Source organism: Crocodylus siamensis, chromosome 1, assembly GCF_052110815.1.
Source record: "Crocodylus siamensis isolate JL-2025a chromosome 1, ASM5211081v1, whole genome shotgun sequence".
NCBI classification, from domain to species: domain Eukaryota; kingdom Metazoa; phylum Chordata; order Crocodylia; family Crocodylidae; genus Crocodylus; species Crocodylus siamensis.
In genome coordinates, this window is record NC_143395.1 from 269,695,361 (window position 1) to 269,716,128 (window position 20,768).

General features: G+C 44.4%; 1 protein-coding gene across 9 annotated transcripts in view; it reads right to left on the reverse strand.

Annotated features, from left to right (window-relative positions):
• PDK3 (pyruvate dehydrogenase kinase 3) overlaps window positions 1–20,768 on the reverse strand; it is a 112,984-nt gene that overhangs the window by 67,873 nt on the left and 24,343 nt on the right. For 2 of the 9 annotated variants that reach the window (XM_090062050.1, XM_090062110.1), the window contains exon 1: window positions 7,592–7,831. The exons of 6 other annotated variants lie outside the window; for them this stretch is intronic. In XM_090062050.1, the coding sequence (XP_089918176.1) occupies window positions 7,592–7,697 (106 nt within the window). In that variant the 5' untranslated portion in view covers window positions 7,698–7,831. Of the gene's footprint in view, window positions 1–7,591; window positions 7,832–20,768 lie in introns of those variants that run through there. One more of the 9 variants, XM_090062121.1, reaches the window with a different exon arrangement.

Here is a 20,768-nt window from a genome sequence, read left to right on the forward strand (position 1 = left end):
AAACATGCAGCTTGCTTGGGGCTGATGCTACTATTTGTTCTATCATCTGTAGACCCCGTGCCCTACATTTTCCAACTGCTAACAAGTCAGTCTACAGAAGTATATAAGGAATGTTCAGTTCTAATCCAGTTACACTGGTGCTACCGAAGGGGAACCATAGACACACACATGCAGAGATGTTTTACAACAGGGGTACTGTTGGCAGGCCAAATGAGGTCCATTTAGACTTGGAATCCAGCCCACGGGGCTTCCCACAGGTTGGGAAATTTGGCAGCAGTGGCAATACTGCCACCCCTCTCCACTACCAAATCTCAAGCCCTGTGGGGCAGGTCGGAGCTGGACCACGACCCTCCCCCACATGGCCAGACCCCAGCTTGACCATACCTCATTCCCATCTGGGCAGCTAGACTGGAGCTGGGCTGTACTCACCTTTTCCTTGTGAGGCCAGGACATGACCCCTTCCCCTCCACAGCTGGTTTCAGGCCAGGCCACGCCTCCCCCCCATGCCCCCTACCCACAGGGGCCAAGTCATGCTCCCTTCCCTCCACCCAGCCAAGCTGAGGCTGGGTCATACCTGCTTCCTCAAGCAGGACCGGGACACATCTGCTCCCACCACAGGGCTGGACTGGGCCTGAGTCATGGCCCCTCCCCACAGGGCCAGCCCAAGGCCCCTTCCATGTTCCACTGCATGGCTAAATCAGGATCAGGCAACTCACCTCCCCTCTCAGCACAACCAGACAGGGCCCTGCTGAATCCAGCCCACAGAGGGATCCAGCACTGCCCATCTGGCCTACCAGCCAAAAAAGGTTGATCACCACTGTTCTACAATAACATGTGACCACATGCAGATATTCCAACAGTATAAATACCTGCAGCTGGTTTATCACTTCCAAAAGAACATTATGTATGACTTGGCTATTTTTTTGGCTTGCCATGTTTCTGAGATAGGTACCCAATATTCACCTCCCCCAACATACTGTAAGGCAGCAAATCCAAAACTGCTGTTCATAGAAAGCTGCAGGGTGCACTGTGATGATTCTCCTAGGACTCACCTGCTCCAATTCAGAAAGATTACTAAAATACTAGGTATGTTTCTCAATATTATTACTGCTGGTTTTATGGAAAAGTAATTGTTACAGAGACATCCAGCCATGAATGGGAAGGGGAAACTGGTTGACAAGATAATCTCATGCAAATGTCACCTCTAAGGAAGTTTGAAAAAGTCTGAGAATCCACACACCAGGGCCTTGTAGCATACATAGCAGCTCCTCCCAAATACTATCTGTCTGTTTTTATTACTTGCACTACAGAGATATGTCATAATTTGTTAATATCATTGTCCTATAACCTTACTGCTACACACTCTAGTAAAACAAAGATCAAATTCTGCAGTAACAGGACAGTAACTATTTGAATTATTTTTTGTTCAAGCAGGCCCTGTAGCAAAATGAGGGAGAAGACTCAACCCTACTTTTTACGAAAAAAGTTAAGGCCTTTCAGTTAACCAGGATCCCTAATCATGACTTTCTCCAATTTAAAAAAATCCTCAATTTTCAGTTAAAAAAAAGTAACCCCAAATCCACAATTTTCTGTGATTTAAATGAAACACCACAAATATAGAGCTATATCCCTATCCCAATCCCTGGTTATGATATCCAGTATACAGAGTCATCTAACTGAATTTAAATTTCATATTATGCTTACAGAGGCCATCACATATATTGTATAAACACTGAATTAAATTCCAATACTATATATACTAATTAATACTTTGGTTAACTGGCCAAGGCAATTCTCTGCTAACCTAATAGCTGCAAAGCATGTAATGCAGGTTTTTGACTTTTTGCATACAAAAAATCTCAAATGTATTTTATTGGCTGAGCTGTACAATAGTTTAGATAAATAGTATTGTTTTTGTTTTTTTTTTTAAACTGACTGCCAGCAGACATGTATATGTAAACAATGAGCACCCTATTTGGCCTCTGAGTTCTTTCTCTTACTCCAGCCAAGTTTCATTTTAGCTTTAACTCAGTCTCCATCCTCAAAGCTGCAACACATAGTTGGCAACACAATTCTTCAACCACAACTTAGGCCACAAACACCTTGTGTACATTAAAAGAAAAACTTCTTCACTATTAGAACAGTGACACAGTAAAACTGACTACCTATGGAAGTTGCGGACTCTTCATTATTGGAGGTATTCAAGATTAGACTGGACATGCATTGGTCAGGGATGATCTGGGAGTACCTATGCCTGCGTTCTATTATGGGCATTTCCCATGCTTCTTGGCTTTGCTGGTTGCCACATGGGGCCAGGATGAAATTTTTTCCAACCTGTAGCTACATGTGTCAGTGGGGTTTTTTAAGCCATTCTCAGAAGTATTGCGTGTTGGCTGCAACCAAGGCTGGATAGCTTGACTGTGGTGCGCCAATGCTGGGACTTAGACCTGGAGGTTCCTGCTTCTCTGCTCAGGGTCTGACTGATCACCATATTTGGGAACAGGAAGCAATTCATCCCCATGATCAGATTGGTATAGACTGTGGGGGGTTTGCTTTACTCTGTAGCAGAATGGTGTAACCCTCTTCCTTGGATCTCTCAAGTGTATTTTAACAAAATGTGTAGCAGCATAACATTAGCCCCCAGGGTCCCCCTACTTTATCTGTTGCAAGCTAGGGTTGTGAGGGTTGACTGCATCATTACGCTAATAGATTAGACAATGGATTTGTATAGGATGGTTTGAAAAGGGGTGATTCTGCCTCAGGCCGGGAGTTGGACTAGATGACCTCTGGAGGTCTTTTCCAGTCCTACTCCTCTAAGATTCTACGCTGGGTAGAACAATGCTGATGTAGTTACATCCATGTAAGCCCCTCATTTAGGCAGACTGTGTCAGAACATGGCTGAGCTTACACTAGAGTAATTTATAATGGACTATTTTCCCAAACTAGATTTACAACTTTGAAAACCCTGTCTGAAAACCAGTGCAGCATATCTAAACTAGAATGCTGTACACGTGTAATTACATGAACAAGTTTCAGTCAACCTTTTAGATATCCATGTCCCCTACTGTGGGAACAATCACAGATGCCTGAATGCGTAATAGTATGTTCACATTTGGAGGTATACTTCAGACTAGCTATTTTCCAAACATAGACAAATCACCTTATTTCTAAGTGTATAAATGCACCCACAATTATTTCAATCTACAAAAACTAGAAGCCCAGATAACTCTGAAGTAAAAATGTAAGTTATTAATAAGTTACAGCCACATATACCAGCCTTACTTGGCAATAAGAAAATTACCTGATGTCTGCGCTAGACAATTAATATTTCTAGCCTACCTCAACCACAGCTGTGCTATTAGCATCCCTGAAGCTTACTAAGTCCTGGCAGTTTCAAGACTAGCAACAGATGAAAGAAAGGCTCTACGAGCAACAACCTAAGGAACTTTAATAAAGTAAAAACAGCTGAGCAGTAGTGCAATACAGCCAGCATCCATAAGGCAAGAAGAGTTTAAAAGAGGCTATTCCAGCAAGAGGTAACAGGAACATTCACACTGGCTAAAGCAATATTTTCAATAAGAAACAAATAGGATTTTGGCAAATGTTCAGTGTTATTTGCATAATTTAAATGATGCTCTGCCTTATGCATGGGTATCTTCAGTCACGTGTACCATGCTTTAAAACATTAAATATATTCTTTATTTATTAGATGTCAGTGAAGCCCTTCCCAGCAAAAGCTTCCACTCCGAAGAAAGATATCAGGTTATCTGTTTTTATGGTTTAAACAAGATTGTAAGTAATAAAGAACTCTCCAAACTGCCCCAAAATGTAACCCCTCCTGCTAAAAGCCTGCCCTGTTATTAGGCATGCAGATTTATCCTTATGCATGTTCATCTTCAGAAGAAAGGACAAGCTGATCAGAAACTCCAAAAAGCTAACTGCAACAGTACAGAATTAAAGAACGAAATATATTACTCAGGATTACAGGAACAGGTGGAAGATAAACCAAAATAAAAACCTTGTTGGCAACATATGATTTCAAGGGTAACTTCCAGCTTTTCTTTCCCATCATTCTAGGATTCTACCACACACTGTCTATAATCATTGTCTCAAAGGTTTTGCTAAGGTTTTTTAGAAACATGATTAAACCAAAGTAAACCTTCAGGTGGACACTTACCCAAATTAAGTTAAAGTGATATAAAATAAGTTTAATATTTAATACATCAAGAATGTCTCTACAACAATGATTTGAAGTTAGTGGGACAACCTGAACAAGAAGAAAGTGTCAGTATTTAAGACCACATGTACACTGACTGCATGGGGGAACAGAACATCTAACAAAGAGGAAAGTTTCTTATTTTTGGCTGAAATGCATGTTTGGCACCTATGGTTGTATATGAAGTTTAGAAAGTTACTGTGACAGTTTAAGGATCCCTGCATCAATTTATAGATGTCATTTAGTTGTGTCACTGCCATTTCTTACTGTAACATTTTGGGTATGAGAGCATAATTCTGTAGCAGAAACTGGACACCTAAAAGGACAGACTATGTTTGAGAAGCAGTGACAGAGCAATGAAGGGCAATCACCTTTAAATGAAACTTTCCTGTTTCAACTCAGTCACTGACTTTAAACAATCCTCTATTCCAGCAATGAATATCCCTGTGGACTCAAGGCACCTCTCCTTGGACTTGAGGCATCCCTCTAAAATTTCTGTGAATTAAGTGGCACCCAATGTCAAAAACTAATTTATATATTACAATGCTTACTTCCTTGTAGAGGGCCTGGGCAGTAGGGGTAGGCCAGCCAGAAACAGACATGCATAAGACAGTCTTATCTGCTTGTCTCCTCATACATCTCATCACCCTTCAAAGGAGGATACCCTAATTAAGACTCACTGCTCTATCCAAATGGAGAAGAGGGGCCACAGTAGTGATTCTCAACCAGGGTTACTTGGCTATGTTAGCACTGTTAGGTGTCAAGACACAACTGATGAGATAAACCTAGAGATTTCAAATAAGTATCTATACTGATAAAAACATTCTGACCTGTTGTGGTCTTTCTGAGTTCTCTGCAACAGAAGAATTGTTCTAGTATTTTTCTGTAGCCTATAAAGAATGAAAATTGAGAGCAGGCATTTTCCAAGGGATTCTTTGAGTCTAAGAAGCTTGAGAGTCACTGGGTTAGACTCTGGGATTCTCCCTGCTTTACAGGACATGCAGAAATTGAGAAGTCAAAAGGAGAGAGAGAGGCTGGCCAGTTTCAGAGCAAAACAACCAAGTCAGGCCAGGCGACATTTCTCACCTGCTTAATATCTCAAACCAAACCCATATTACACAAATGATAAAACATTAAAAAAGGGACTGGATTCAGGATTTTGTTTTGTTTAACATGCGTATCCATAATTTTATACTTGACTAAGTAATGAATAAGAGAATTATTTACTAACCTCGTGGTCATTGTTTCCCTGCTACACAGCCTTTAAATGTGGGATGAAAAACACCCAGCTCCTAAATTCATGTGGGATTACATGTCTAGACTTGGACTGCAGCACCAGCTCCATAATCTAGGCAAGCAGACAGCGAGGCTCCTCTGGATAAGAAAGTATCAAGACAAGGAACCAGACTACACCATGCTGCTCTTCATTCAGTCACTATAACTGGCACAAATCAGGGTCTTTTGTCATAAATTAAGAGTTTTTCCTCCTGAAGGTTTACAAAAATACTTTTTAAGATACAGAGACATGCAACTACCCACAGGATGAAATACAGCACTAGTATAATAAGTATAACAACAAAGGTCAGAAAGGCAATGAAACTACAGGGATAATGTATATGGGTATTCTGGTAAAATTTCAATTCTGCCTATGTCACTAAAATATCAATTTAAATGTTTGTTTGCATGCCCCCCAGTTGCAGCATGAGAGTTTCACAAATATTAACAGGGGTGTTAGCCGTGTTGGTCTAAGCACATAGGCAGACAAAGTTCTTTGGGTAAACCTGGTATCTTTTATTAGACCAACTCAAATAGCTGGAAAAATTCTTCTTAGAAAGCTTTCAGATTTAAATACCCTTCCTCAGCCAGACAAAAGGTATAGGCAAAATGCAGGACATTGGCCACCATAGCTATACGAGTGGCAGCTTAGGGTGCTTGCTGTGCCTTGCAGTTGTGTCAGGCTCAACCAGACTACCAGGCACCAAGGGAAGGGGAAGGGGGGCTATGAGACCCTTTGAAGGGTGGCACAGGAAATATGAGGAGATAAGGCTGTAACTGGCACAAGTCAGGGTCATTTGTCATTTGGCACACTATGACTGAGGTGTGCCAATACAGCTGCTATGACCAAAGCCAGAAGTTCCTAGCTAGACGGTCATGTCCCTCCACTCAGGGTCAGACTGATCACCATATCTGACTGCGGTCAGGAAGGAATTTTTCCCTATAGGCAGACTGGTGGGGGACTATAGAGGGTTTTGCCTTCCTCTGTAGCAGGGACTGTGGCCCTCTACCCAGGGGCTCTTGGGAACAGAAGCTGGTCCCTTCCAGGCCTTCCTCTCTATGACTGATCCTATAAGCACACCAGGTCAAGTTCAGACTCCCCCTGTCTGGCTGCAACCCTAGCCCCCTTACCCAGACCCTCTGCAAACCCCAATACAGTGGTTCCCAAACTCTAACAGACTGCACGCCACCAATTTAAAATGATACAACCTGAAATACTACCAGCAAATTTTTGTCATAAAAAGCAATGATAACCTGTTAACATATACCACAGACAAGTTGTCTGTATACCAGTGGCGGTACACATACCAAAGATTGGGAACCACTGCCCTAATACATAAATTAGTTATTCTGCAGTAGGTAGATACAGACCTTCCATATTCCCACTACCTGATCCCTCTGCAAGGAGGTAGGACTCACAAATTCACAGAAGTTTAGGGCTGGAAGGGACCTTGTGAGATCATCGGCTTCAGCCCCCCTGCTCTGGGAAGGAAAGACTGCTGGGGTTAAATAAGCCCAGCAAGTTGTGTGTCCAGTCTGCTTTTGAAGATCTCCACAGCAGGTGCCTGCGCCACTCCCACTGGAAGTCTATCCCAGAAACAACCCAACAAGCATTTGCAACAGCGTTCAAGCTCAGGTCCCAGAAGAGGTCTGGACCACACCTCGAGTCAAACAGAGAACCACTGGGTAGGGGACAGGCATGCCACAACCATGCCAGTGTGGCACAAAGCAGCAGACTGGCAAGAAAAACCCCGGCCCGGCCCTGGGGTACAGACAGGTGAGGGAAGTGTGCGGCCAGCACTCACCTGGGGGACAAAGCCTGCTCTGGGGAGCAAAGGCCTGACATGGGAAGGGTGGATCTCAACAGGGGGGCGCTGCAGTCAGAGACCACCAGCCTCAGGCCAGGGGCAGGGAACAGCCAGCACCCCCCCAGTGGATCTCGGCTGTCCCTGGGTGACATCACTGGGGGGGGGGGTGACATCGCGCGGGGGCCGCTGGGAACCTGCTGTGACGTCACGCATGGGGGAAATCGAACGGGGGGGCGCAAGGCTGGATGAACGGCACGTACGAGGCGCCCCTCCCCCCGCCGCCGCCACTCACCGAAGTCGAGGAACTGCTTGATGGAGAGAGGGGAGGGCGAGAAGCGCGAGTAGTACTCCAGCTGCTGCGGAATAGCGCCCCTCAGCAGCGCCCCGCACAGCCGCATGCTGCCACAAGGAGGGAGCCGCCGGGCCGGGCCGCTGAGCGGGGAGGGGGGCGCGGCAACGGCCGCGCTCTTGCCAGGCAGCGGCGAGCCCCGCGCCGGCCTGGCTGTCACCGTCTCCTCCCCCCCACAACGGGGCGGGGCGGGCCGGAGCTGCGACCAAGGCGCATGCGCACCACAGCCCAGCGGCCGCAGCCGCACGTCCGCAAACCAGACCGCTCGGGTGGGCGTCTCCCGCCGTCGCCATGGTAGCGGCTGCTTAGGCGTGCGCCCGGGTCTCTTTGCCCCGCCAGCGTTTTAGTTTTTGGCTTGGGGGCTTGAGGGAGCCCCTGTAACCTGACGCCCACACACACATCCCAATAACCTGTCCCACACCCTGCCCACACACGGAGCCCAGTGACCTGCCCAGTCCCCCCGACACACCCCAGTAACCTGCTCACCGCACACACGTGCCTGTAACTTGCCCAGCCGCACTCCCCTCTCAATAACCTGCGCAGTCCCTCCCCCACACACCCTAGTAACCTGCTCCCCTCCACACACAGTACTTTACCCAGCCACAAACACAATAACCTGCCCAGCACCCCCAACACACACCCAGCCCCGTAATCCATCCAACATCCCCCACACACACACCAGTAACTTGCCCAGTCCCACGCATACTCACACACACTCCCATAAACTGCCCAGTCCCCCCTCCACACACACATACACACACACACACACACACACACACGAACGCGCGCCCGCTAATGTACCCAGCCACACACGCACAAGTGACTGTTTGCACCACTGTCCACCAGATAGTGTTTAGGGATTGTTGAAGCACAATTAACCCTAAAGATGAACACAGACAACTCAGTGTCCTAAAATCAAAGTCTTACTTTATTAATACTACCAATGTTAGCGATTTCTATATACAGAGAAAAACACTTAGTACAATGATCTCACCCAATCCCAGATATTATTTTGCTCAACAGAAAAGGCAGCCTCTCAGTTCCAGAAAGCTAAGGATGTGTTGTTGGCTGGGACAGTCCAGACAGGTACTGAAGGCTGGATTTATGATGACCACAACAACACTTAACCTTTCTTGCTGTGTCCTTTTACGCTTTTCTTCAGCTTTACTCCTTTGATGACTCTTTGCTTTCGGATTGATCTTTCTGCAGTCAGCATACTGTCCATATTTTATCCTGTCAGCATAAAACAGACCAGTCATGAGCACACATCTTAATTTGGCCTTTTTTCAGGGTCTTTCTTTGGGCATTCTCCTTTGGTCTCCCTGATCACCTTTCATTAACATATCCAACCATTTCATCCCTCTGATTCAGCCAGTAAGTGCCAAGTTCAGTTAATCTGAGCTGGTAACAAAACTATTACTATGTTGTGTTAGAAAAACTTCCCACAGTGATAGAAAAGGAAAGAAACATCATGTGAGCAAACTCAAGGCCATAAACTGCTTGAAAGACCAGCTGATATTGTAGACACCAGCAAAATGAAAGGTTTGGATAATAATGAGGCTACACAAAACTTAACCAATGATTAAATAAGGCTGAATATAAAAGAAAACTTTAAACAATACTGTAACTCACCACTCTGTAAACAGTGCAACTTTAAAGCATAAAAATATGCTTTAAATATGTTAGCTCCCCTAACATGAACCCCCCTGTGCAGTCACACACATGCACACCTGTACAGTTACACACCCGCACACATCCTCCTCTCCAGCAACCTGCCCATGTACACACACACACACATATTCCTTGCCCAGCCACCATCACCATCCCTCACACAAAGGGACACTTTGATACACCCCAGAAACCTCCTCTGCCTGGTGCCACAGCCCAACACGGGAACACAGATAGGCCCCTGCAGTCTCCCTAGGGACACAGACCAACAGAAAGGAGGAGGCTTTTACATGGGGCTAAAGCAAGAGGGCTGCAGACTGAAATATTAGGAGATGAACTCCCTTGGAAACCAAGCAATGACAGGTTTTCTTGTCAACCAGAGCAGCCCGTGTCATCCCTTTACCCCCACCTGGTGTTCACCTCCTCAGGGCAGAGGTAAAGAACACCTCCTCTCCCTCATCTCCATTAGGATTCCACCTGCTTTGAGTTGTCTCTCTCAAAAACATACCTTTTGCAATGCAAAATAAAGCCAGAGGTATTATCATGGTTAAGGAAAGAAAAAAGGGCATCCATAGCCTCCTATTATTAAAATCCTCCTGTAGATAAGGCTTTAGACTTTTTGAAGAAATTCTCTTGATTGATTTGTGGTTTAAAAATTACAAATCACTTGGTATCCAGTAGGATTCTGGTTGATTTGAAATACTTTTCTTCCTGGTGGAAAACTCACACAGCAACATTTCATAGACGTTAGGGCTGGAAGGGACCTTGAAGATCAAGTCCAGCCCCCTGCCCCAGGGGCAGGAAGTCAGCTAGGGTCATTGCCCATGTCCATAGAGGTGCAGATAGTTACACACAGCAAAATTTATCTGGCAAAGTATAACACAAAGCAGACAGCTCTCTCTGCTGTGCTATTTCTGAGAGAGAGTGAGGAACACATACATCCTAAACCTGACCACAGCAAGTCAATTTCCACAAATAAATGAGAGGTTGGGGTGACTAGGTATGTAAAGGCAGAAGATATAACTGGCCTAAGTAGGCTCAAAGTGCACTATATGACTGTTCCTTCACTAGGACTTGAATGCATAACCCTCATATAATAACTTAGCTATGGATATCCAACTAAAGGCTTTTGTACAGCAGGCTTAAGTGGGCTGGGATTCAGCTAAATTTGACCATTGTTTTGTTCAGCTTTCTGAAATAGCTCCACATCTGTTCATTTCAATATTTTTGTGCTTTTTATGGCCTAGAAATGTATGTTTTGATTTGATGATTGAAATTAAACTTTCCAGAAAGCAATGATGTTGCTACAGAAAAGCTGATACAGCATACAAGTGCAGACTGGCTTAGTCATACTAATGCTTCTCATCTAAATTTCAGGGAGCCAAGGGAGTAGCAAAAAATACACAAATCAGTCCTCAGTCGGAAGTAAAAAGGAAGAGGGCTTAAAGAGTGGTGAGGACTGTTTCAATTTTTTATTTAAGTATCATTTTTTACTAGTCCATGATTTGAGTATAGTTCATAAGTCAAAAGGAACTCCTGCAGTGTCTGTCTTAGGTATTTTGCTTCCTCAGTTGTCAAAATGGGTCAAAAACAGTAATTTTCTAGAAATCACAAAAATGGGCAGTCAGAGAAGAGAACCACAATTTTACAAATGACTTTACTGTTCCAAAGAAAGGCTCCATAAACCTATCTTCACATACAGCCTTATGGACTTTAATTACATTCCAGACTTTCTTGTGACTTCTGCTAATTCTGTTGCTAAATTTCTATACCTTTTCTTCTCCTCTGCACTCAGGGATACTGCTTTTTTTTATAAAAGAAACCCAGTTATCTGGTCATTAAGCCTTCACTGAGTTGAGACCTATGCTCATTCCAGGAGCGCTGGCAAACTCTATCAGATTTAAAGCCAACTGATAGGTATTCACATGGCAGAGCTTGATATGTTCCATTTCTAACAACGCTGCAGCATTCTAATTTGGGGTGAACATTTTATTTTTCCTCATTAGTTAGTAGAGCAAAAAGACTTTTCAGATCTGTCCAGAGTTTTGATAAGTGACAATAAATAAGAACAGCTACCTGGATAAAATGTGATCTGATGAATTACATTTTGTATGACTAGTGAACACAGGAAAGACAATGCTATTTTGCAGGGGTAGAAAGTTATTAATATTCATTGCTATATTGGTCTGCTCAGGATAATGATAGAGGTTAAATTTATCATTAATATCAAAAAACTGCAAGGTAAAAAGAAAGGGATTAGAAAGCTCAAAACAATGTTAAGTGAAAGAAGAGGAAGACACTGATGCAGCAAAACAATGTGGCAATTGGATCAATATAGAAAGAAGACAGTGGAAACACCAAATTAGTCACCTATGAAATTAAATAGTACAGCCTGTTCCTACTCAGACAATATTCTGATGATAGACAATATTCCTACTCAGTGAAGGATAATTTTTTGATGTACTGGGAGACATATATGTACTATTGCTAATTTGGATGCACCTATATAGAAAGGAACTGTTCTCCCTCTCTTTTCCCTCTATCTGAGCTTCCTTTTTTGCTACCTGCACACTCCTTTTCCCTTAGAGGAGACTTCACTTTTCAGCAGCCCCTAGCAGGCCTAGCAGCTTCTCCCTTCCCCCCAAACCAGCCTAGCTCCCTTTATATCCCTTTGCATGTCATCACCGTGGCCTTGTCCAGCTAAGGAGCACCACACTCCTGTTTCTCTCCCAACCAATCCGCCTGAAGAATCCTCTGCTTCGCTTGGCTAATGAGGCCAAAGGGTTTTACATATTTCCCTCAGATACAAGCCCCATCTTGCCATGTGCTGAGCACGTGGCCGAAACACAGGGGCCATCTGGCCCACTTAAAAAAACACCCCCCAAAAATATACAACTCAAGTGTGTGCGTGGGTGTTACACGTACATAGGAAAATGTCACTGTTGTGGGCTGGCTCATATATAGGGTTTCCAACCCTCCTGTATTCACTGGGAGTCTCCCGAAATCAGAATCAATCTCCCAGTGACTCTTGAAAGCAATCCAGGAGATTGTGCCGTGTCACTGGGGGTGGCGGTAGAAGTGGAGGTGGGGGCAGGAGTGGGGACTTGGAGCCCTGGGGTATAAATCAAAAGTATGAGCATTCGCTCTCAGCCATAAGGCTTGCCAAATACCAGCTTCACAGTCAGGATTAATTCTCACCCCAGGGTATCACAAATGCAGAAGATTCAAAGTGCTTATCTCATGTTGCTTTGCAGCATGTGGTTTCTTCTGCCCTGCTGTGGCCCAGTCCTTTCCTCCAGATAGTCTGGACTGGCTCCCCCCTGAAGCTCTGCCTCAGGTGGCTCCTATAGCCAGACTGCCTCTTCTGGGCTAAGCCCTGAGCTTCTGCCTGGGTCATCTGATCCTCTACTTCCATCCCAGTCCTGTCAACCACTGCCTACACCAGCAGTGGGCAGCCATCTTATTTAGGTCCCTTTTTATGAAAGGTGCACCAATACATCAGTCCAATATTGGATCGACACCAATATAAAGAAACAGACTATATTGGAAATCAGCTTTTTTTGCCAGATGTGGCTGATAATTTGGCCAATAAATGCCCTGTGCATGCACACAGCCACAGCACAGCATGTAGGCAGCAAGGATTACTGCCCGGCAGGATGGAGAGCTGCATGCAGCTGGTAAGTCTGTTGTGGTGGAAGGGGAGGGGGGAAGGGAAGGAATGAGGGGGCAGTTCAAGGCCCTCACAGTGAGGGAGGGGGTGGGGCTGGGGCAGCCGCTGCCCAGCCAGGGCGGTGTGAGGCACAGGATAGGAGTCACAGCTCATCTTGGGGGCACAGGGAGGGGGGCTGGGGAATGGCTTCCATTGCTGTGTGCACCCCAGGAGGGCATGGGGGATACATGCCCCCAGCTGTGCGCGGGGCGGGACAGGGCAAGCTGGGACAGGCTGTGGCTGTGGACTGGGGCCAAGGGCTGTGCTGGGGTCTTCCCAGCAGGGGCTGGGCTTGGCTGTCCTCGGGGTGGGGAGTGGCAGCGCTGGGAGGGGAGCTACAAAGTGGGCTGCAGCCACCCCACAGTTCACCATAACCCCCCCCCGCAGCACCCCCTCCCAGTGCCGCTGACTGCCCTGCCCTGAGTGCAGCCCAGCCCTGTCCACACCAGGAAGAGCCCAGCACAGCCCCAGACTGCAGCTGCAGCCTTCCCTGCCCCACGCAGATCCGGGGGCACACACCCCGTATCCACTCCTGGGGTGCTCACAGCAATGGGAGCCACCCACCCTCCCCCCGGATGACCTGTAACTCAGTCCCATGTCCTGCCCCGACTGGGCAGTGCCTGCCCCAGCCCCACTCCCTCCTTCACTGCAAGGGTCTCAATCTGTACCCCCACGTCCCTTGCATTCCCTCTCCCGTTCCACCACAACAGACTTACCAGCTAGACACTGGTTCTGCGTATCGAAAATCAGATTGATATTGGCCAATGTACCTCCTTAAAAATCAGCTACCAGTACTGGCCCCAAAAATACCTATGAATGCACCTCTACTTTTTACCATTATGTCTGCTCAAAGGGTCTGAACTGGCCAGCAGGCCCTGGGCTTCCTCCTTTTTCTCTATAATAGGGCAGGGGCCCCATTATAGTCAGTTAAAACATTCTAGATAGAATATTTTAGAATATCACCAGTTAGGAAATAACAAATACAGAGGTACAGATTTTCTTAGAAAGGCCTAAGCTAGATTTTTTTCATATTTCCCATTTTTGCTATCACTAATACAGCTCTATTGATGCAGCAATGGAAAGACTGCCAGTGTGCCAGGGGCTGCTGAAGTTAGCCGACCAATTTCTTGTTTAGACTTATCCTTGTCAGTTAAATGACAAAACTCTCATCTCAGAGCTGTCTAAATGGTAACATGTATCCCCTGAGGAATTAACTTGTGGCCCCCAGACTCCCAGTCCAGGCACAATTCCCCTCATTGCTCTCCTGCAGCTGCTACCAGAGTTTATGGGTTCTCCCTCCCTCTTCAAATTCTGCTTTCTACCACCATTCCTGGATGAGACGCACCACTCACCAAGCCAGGGGAGTCCACAGCCGGGAGCTTGGGGACACCCAGGATCACCCACCGCATGGTGCAGCAAGGACAGGGGGAGCTGTGCAGTTGTGCAGTGCAATGGGAGGCGGGGGCTCAATGCAACACAGGGACATCAGCATGGTGCAGTTGGGGGGACATGGTGCAGTTGGGTGCTATGTGGCCTCTGAGGAGTGTGGCATGATAGAAAGAGGCGGGGAGGGCATGTGGCCACTCAGAAGTTGGATAGCTCTGATCTATCATCTTGTACAGAAAGGACCAAATTTTGCTGGTTTTACTCAGCAATATAGTCCTAGTGAGTTTAACATTTAGCATTGCACAGTACTTTAAAGAGATACTGTGGTAACTGAGTTTATATTTCAATGAAGGTAAATATTATCATCCTATTTTACAAAGAGAAAAATGTGGCACAAAATTATCAAGGTTTCAGATCTGATTATAAATAATTAAGCATATTTAAACACCTAACCAGAAGCTACCTTAACTTCAGAGTTGCTTGTAATTGTAAGCAGAGAATGCTTGTAATTCTCAGTCAGGCCAGTGGGAACTTTGACTTGTCAGTAACTTCAAATTCAGGTGTCTAATTGTAGACACGCATTTAAAAACTGTTTTCCTATGCAACTTGACAAGCATCACAGAAGCTATTGGTTTAAGAACAGGGTTTAGTCTGCTACCTCCTTTAGATTGTAATGTCTTCTAAACTGTTGAAGTACATCTCGGGTTTTTTTTCATAAGTCATGCTAGCTATACTGCAGGGGACCTAGATGGGTCAAAAGCACCTATCTGGTAGTGAATTGTAAGTATCCCAAGGTAATTTACAGCAGTCCAAGCAGATAGGAATATGAATTGTTAAGCATCACTGCAAAAATATAAAAAAACTATTTCTATACATTTTCCAGTCCCCAATGCTCATTCCAGGTGAGCACAAGGGAACCAAATCCTATGTAACCTAACCAAAAAAAATCATCAGGCTTGCAAACTATCATGATATGTGGAATATGATTTTGTACACATTTGGAATCCTGGATAATGTTATAAAATGCTGTATCATGTGAGCATCAATGTATATTGGATCCACCATTTAGCATTAGGGCAATGTCACATATCTACCAGACCAGAATCATTAAACCTCCCATTCTAGCATAAGTATCTTGGCACAGAAGAATGGGTGCAAGACTATGGACACCATTCCAACCAAATTTGTCTGAGAAGACTGAAACTTGGAAAGCAAGAAATATCCCACCATGACAACCCAGATACCAGGGCATTTTTGTATTAAAAAAAAAATGTAGAATACATTAGTGTAAAAGTGTCACCTGTCCAGACCCTTGGAGTTTCTTAGAAAGGTTTCTATAAAAAAAATTTTTAGAAAGGAAAAAAGAGTTCTTAGCATTTGCTTATTATAATCAGAGAGTCAAATCCTGTTCCCAGGAAAGCTGATGACAAAATGCCTATGAAGATTTGGCCAAAGATGATATACTTTTATAATCTTTTATTTCAGTTTTCTATGTTCTGTTTTTCCCAGGGCTTTGCGTTGTACACATTTCAGCTTCCATTCTTCAGTTTTCAGAGAACAAAGTTTTAACAGCAATTTTTTCATCCAACCAGGATTTATTAATTCTATTCTTAATGACCATTTAGATCATTAAAATGCTGAAGCCTTAATCTTCTTAACAGAGCTTGTTTTTCTTCACAGCATAATATTTGGTTATTGTGTAAGCCTCTGCAAAATATTTTATCTGGTTGTCAGAGGGGGGAGGAAAATGGCATACTAAGTCACAAAATAGGAATAACATGTTCATTATTTTATTCTAGATCCATCTGACATTGTAGAATTCTTTTCTACAATTAGAAAAGAATATATATCTGGTGGGCAGATACACACACACACACACACACACACACACACACACACACACACACACACGCTGAGAAAAGCCATTCTGAAGTTATTACAAACCCTATATCTTAAAGTTCAGAAATACTAGTATTGAGAATGGGTATAGTACAATTGAAAAGATAACAATAACAGCAATCAATAGCAGTTATTTTGGGGAATTATAGTCCCACATTTTACAAAATGACAGAAAAAGCAGCAACAGTATGAAGAAACTGGTACCAGTATAGTTCTTCACAGATGATCGGTCTTGTATGAATTATACCTGCTCAGAGTTTGAATTTTTTCTGAACAACAGTACTGTCCTTCCACCCTGCTTTTACACTCAATCAAGGTAAATTAAGACAGTGGATGGTGAAATGACATGTTGGGAACATCTTTTCAACAGTTGAGAATGGGGTCTTAAATGAAATTCTCCAACACTTAAAGATTGGGAGTTAGTTCTTACTTTTAATCATTTTACTCATTTATAGAGTTCATGCACTCATACTGGATAAATTTGCCTGAGCATTGTCCATAATAGTTAAAAGCTTGACAGCTGGCAGGGATGGGTGTTTCACATGAAACAAGTTAAAATAACTACAGTAGTTGCATTTGGGGGTGCATCAGCAATATTACCAAAGGTTGCACTTGTATTAGAATCTATCATATTCTTTGTACTCTTTGTCTGGCAGTTTTGTAAAGACGTTGAGTTTTCCTAGTCTAATCCTTATACAGGAAATCATTGTAATCAATCACTCTCCATCCCAGGTAACACATTGCAAAAATGTAGTACAGTTTGTATTAGTGATAAGTAGACCAAGAATTATATTCAATCATCAGCTCAAGAATTGGGACATTAAGAGAGTTTATTCCCTGTTATAGAATGTTCATCTAGTCAAAAGATGTATAATTAGCTGACTTGGAAGTATTATAGTTTTTTCAGAGCACAAACATTTTTCCTCCATTAATTGCTTTGGCACTCTGAATTAGATTGTTTATGCTTTAGGAGCAGAGAGTAAGGCCACAGACAGACATTATGTTTGTATTGTGAAAATCACTGTTCTCCTGGTAGAAATTGCCAGCTTAAAGGCATTCATTCAATTTCACCCAGAGAAAACTTGTTCTATCTGCAAGAAAGATCTTCTAGGTTGATATCTGGAAGGTCTTCCCCAAGAGAGAGCTTCTTTCACTAGAATGATCGTGTGTATGCTCAACCTCTCTGTGATCAGGAGGCACTGAACAGCAGCCCTTTGCTTGCCCCAGACCAGTGGGACTCCAGTCTAGGGAAAGCGAGGGAGGAGTGGCACACTTTACCACAGCTTGACTCCTCCTGATCAGGGCAGAGTTTGAGCTGTTGCTGCACTCCCAAGTCTTTTTCCCATTTCCCCACAGCTGGACTCCTCCCATACTTGAGAGGAGTCCAGCTGCCATTGCTGCCCCAGCTGACCAAGATGACCCCAGTCCAGGGAAGGCATAAGGAGCAAGGGAGAGGAAACATCTGCAGGTGGGTACACTCCCTCTCTCAGGAAGATTTTTACCATTGCAAATTTCATAGAAATATCCAGTGGTAGAAATTAATGCCTGTCCATGGCCTAAGCATCTCCCTCTTAAAAAGTACACAAAGCAACTTTTAGATAAAGCCTCTCCCAACTTTTCCATGTCTTTCACCCTTCATTGTTTTTGTTGTTACTCTTCCCTCTCTTCCATCAGCTCAGGTAGGTGGCTTTATGACTCTTTCCTCCCCAGAGGGTTTCATTCCAGCCTCTTTAAAAGCACTTTTTAGAGGAGGTAAGATAAGTGTGCCTAATGGACCCCGGCCTTTGCACTTGTCTACTGTCCTATATATTCCACAAAGACAACCATAAAAACACAGAACTGCAACTCAGCCATTATACAATCATGATATAACTTTTCCATGTAGAAAAAAATAAAAACAGAAACCAAAACATTTCACTTAACCTAAGGATCCAAGTTTTAACCACAGTCACTACCAAAAAGGCAAGAAAAAGCAAATTTTCAACTGTTACAAAAAGATAGTTTAACCCTGGGATTTACCCTCCAAGTTGACATTGCCGTGATCATATGTAAAACACAGATAAACTTGAACTCTACCAGCAGCCCATAGATTTGTGCTCAAAGAATGAGCTTTAGCTCATCCTGGGTCACATTTGGATGGGACAGCCTTACACTAGAAACAGACATTGACTTTGTGCCTCCATAAAAATGTTTATGGCAGCACAAAGCTCAAGCAAGCAGACATCCATACTCCTTGTCGCACCACAAATGCAAAAAAACATGGCCACAACAACAGGCAGTATGTCTTTATAAATTTTCTGTGGTGGATATCTATTTGCTTTATGGAGGGAAAGCATTGGCTGCCTAGAGGGATCCTGCAGAGAAATTCCTGGGGTACATAAGATTGGGCCCCTGAAACCCCAAAAGCACCTGCCTTGGTTCTTCTGCTTGCAGAGGCATACCCTGTGAATCCCGTGGCGGGGATTCCCCAGGCACACGTCATGGTGCCATGCCCTCACTTGGGGCATGTGTCTGCAAATAGGGCAACACCGAGGGAATCCTACTGGCAATGGCAGGTACTCCTGAGTCTTCAAGGCCCAGATCCTGTGCACTCCAGGAATCCCCCTGCAGGATTACACTTCACACATATCACACTGGGTGCACATATGATATTGCCATGCCCCAATTTAGGGTGTGGTCTGCAAGTGTAGTGCAGGGAACTCCGTGGGCATTCTCCACCCTCTATCTGCTGACATGTACCCCAAGAATCCCCCTGCAGGTTAATACATTTTATGCTTTAGGGGGATCCCCAGGGCATGCGTTTCACGTTGCCATGCCCTGAAGCAATGTCCCCATGGGGGTTTTCCCCCTGTCATTGCAGATTCATGTTCCAGATCCAGATGCAGGAACATGACACACAAATCCTGGGATTCCCAGAGGATGGTGCCCAGGGAAGTTGTTTCACAGGATTGGGCCCCTGAAGCCCCAAGTGGGGCAGGCACCCAACCCAGTGGACAATAGCAATGTCTGTTTCTGCTGATCAGTCAGACGTTTGAGAAGATCCTGGCACAGCTGATGCAGTGACCAAAATTAATGTTTTTCGTCCCAGTCCCAGAAGCAGCAGCTATATTCAAGGTATGAGCTCTTTAGTCTGTGCATTAGAGTCTACAGATCCACTAAAAGGGGCACTTCAGTTCCATGGATCTACTAAAAGTGGTACTTCAGCCTGCATCAGTACTAAGCCTGTCACTGGCAGCTGAGAAATGTTCCTCTTCTACCCCCAAACTTTTCTTCCAGATTGTTTTGGTACCACATCAATTTAGCCAGCCTTTTGTGCCACAGAGCTTTTCTGCAGAAAATTCCAAACGTGAAGTTTTTAGGCAAACAGTTTGACTGAATATGTCAAATTCCCAGCTATATCTTTGGGGTGTGTCTACTCTTTAGACACACTGTCCCCTCAACAATGTCCCCCTTTTGATCTGTTTTCAAAGGGTAGTGCCTTCATGAGGCTTTGGGGATAGAGTAGGCAATAAGAACCAGAAGGTAGGGATAGAGCCTGTCTCCTGCAACCCTTTTCCTGAGTGGTGTGTTAGGGAAATAACAGCTCTGGGAGTAGATAGCAGTTTTCCTTATAGCCCAGGGCTTAACTTGGTCCCTTCACTTGAGCAGAGAGAAAGCATGGAGGGTTGGAGGGGGCACTTTTGCTAGGCAAAGTGCAGTCCCAGTTGAAAGTAGGACTGGAAAAAAACTGCCTGGAGAGCAGTGATCCCTCTGTCCCTAGGAGTCAGCTGGAGCCAGAAGGGCAGTGTGCTCCACAGAAGATGGCCTTGGAGATCCAACATCCTATACCAGCCGCCATATCTCTCTATTGACTGCTGAGTTCAAATACTTCCTCGCTCTCTTTCCCTTTTGAGTCACAGATGGAGGGCCTAGATGCAGCACAGATGTTGCCAGTATCACAGAATGTCATAAGGGACCTGCAGCTTTCTCCCCCTGCTGCCAACTCTTAGGTGGTCCTTGTCCCCTGAAGTTCCACAGGTGTTGACAACCCCTTCTCCTTTTGAATGGTCTTGATGTTTCACTAAGCAAACTCTCCTTTCTTTGGTAATTCTGCTATCTGTTAGTTGCTCCTGGTAATGTAGCTCTGACTTAACAGTGTTGCAGGCTGTTTTTAACTCTAGCTAAATACATTACCTCAGGTGACCATTAACTCAGGTGTGGAAATAACTTTCAGAAAAGTATTGGATACACTGCCAAAATGCTCAAGAAGGCTAGAGTTTGTTTCATTAATCTAAAAAAGAGATGTACATTGAATTCTAATGACTCCAGGACTAATGAAACAGCATTTTTTGATGATTTTTGCCTAGTTTATTGTGTGTTTATACATAACAGCAAATTAAAGCATATCCCGATCAAGTTATATTTGGTTTTGCTTCAATTTTAAATGGAATAATTTTGCCCTAAGCCCATATCATATTA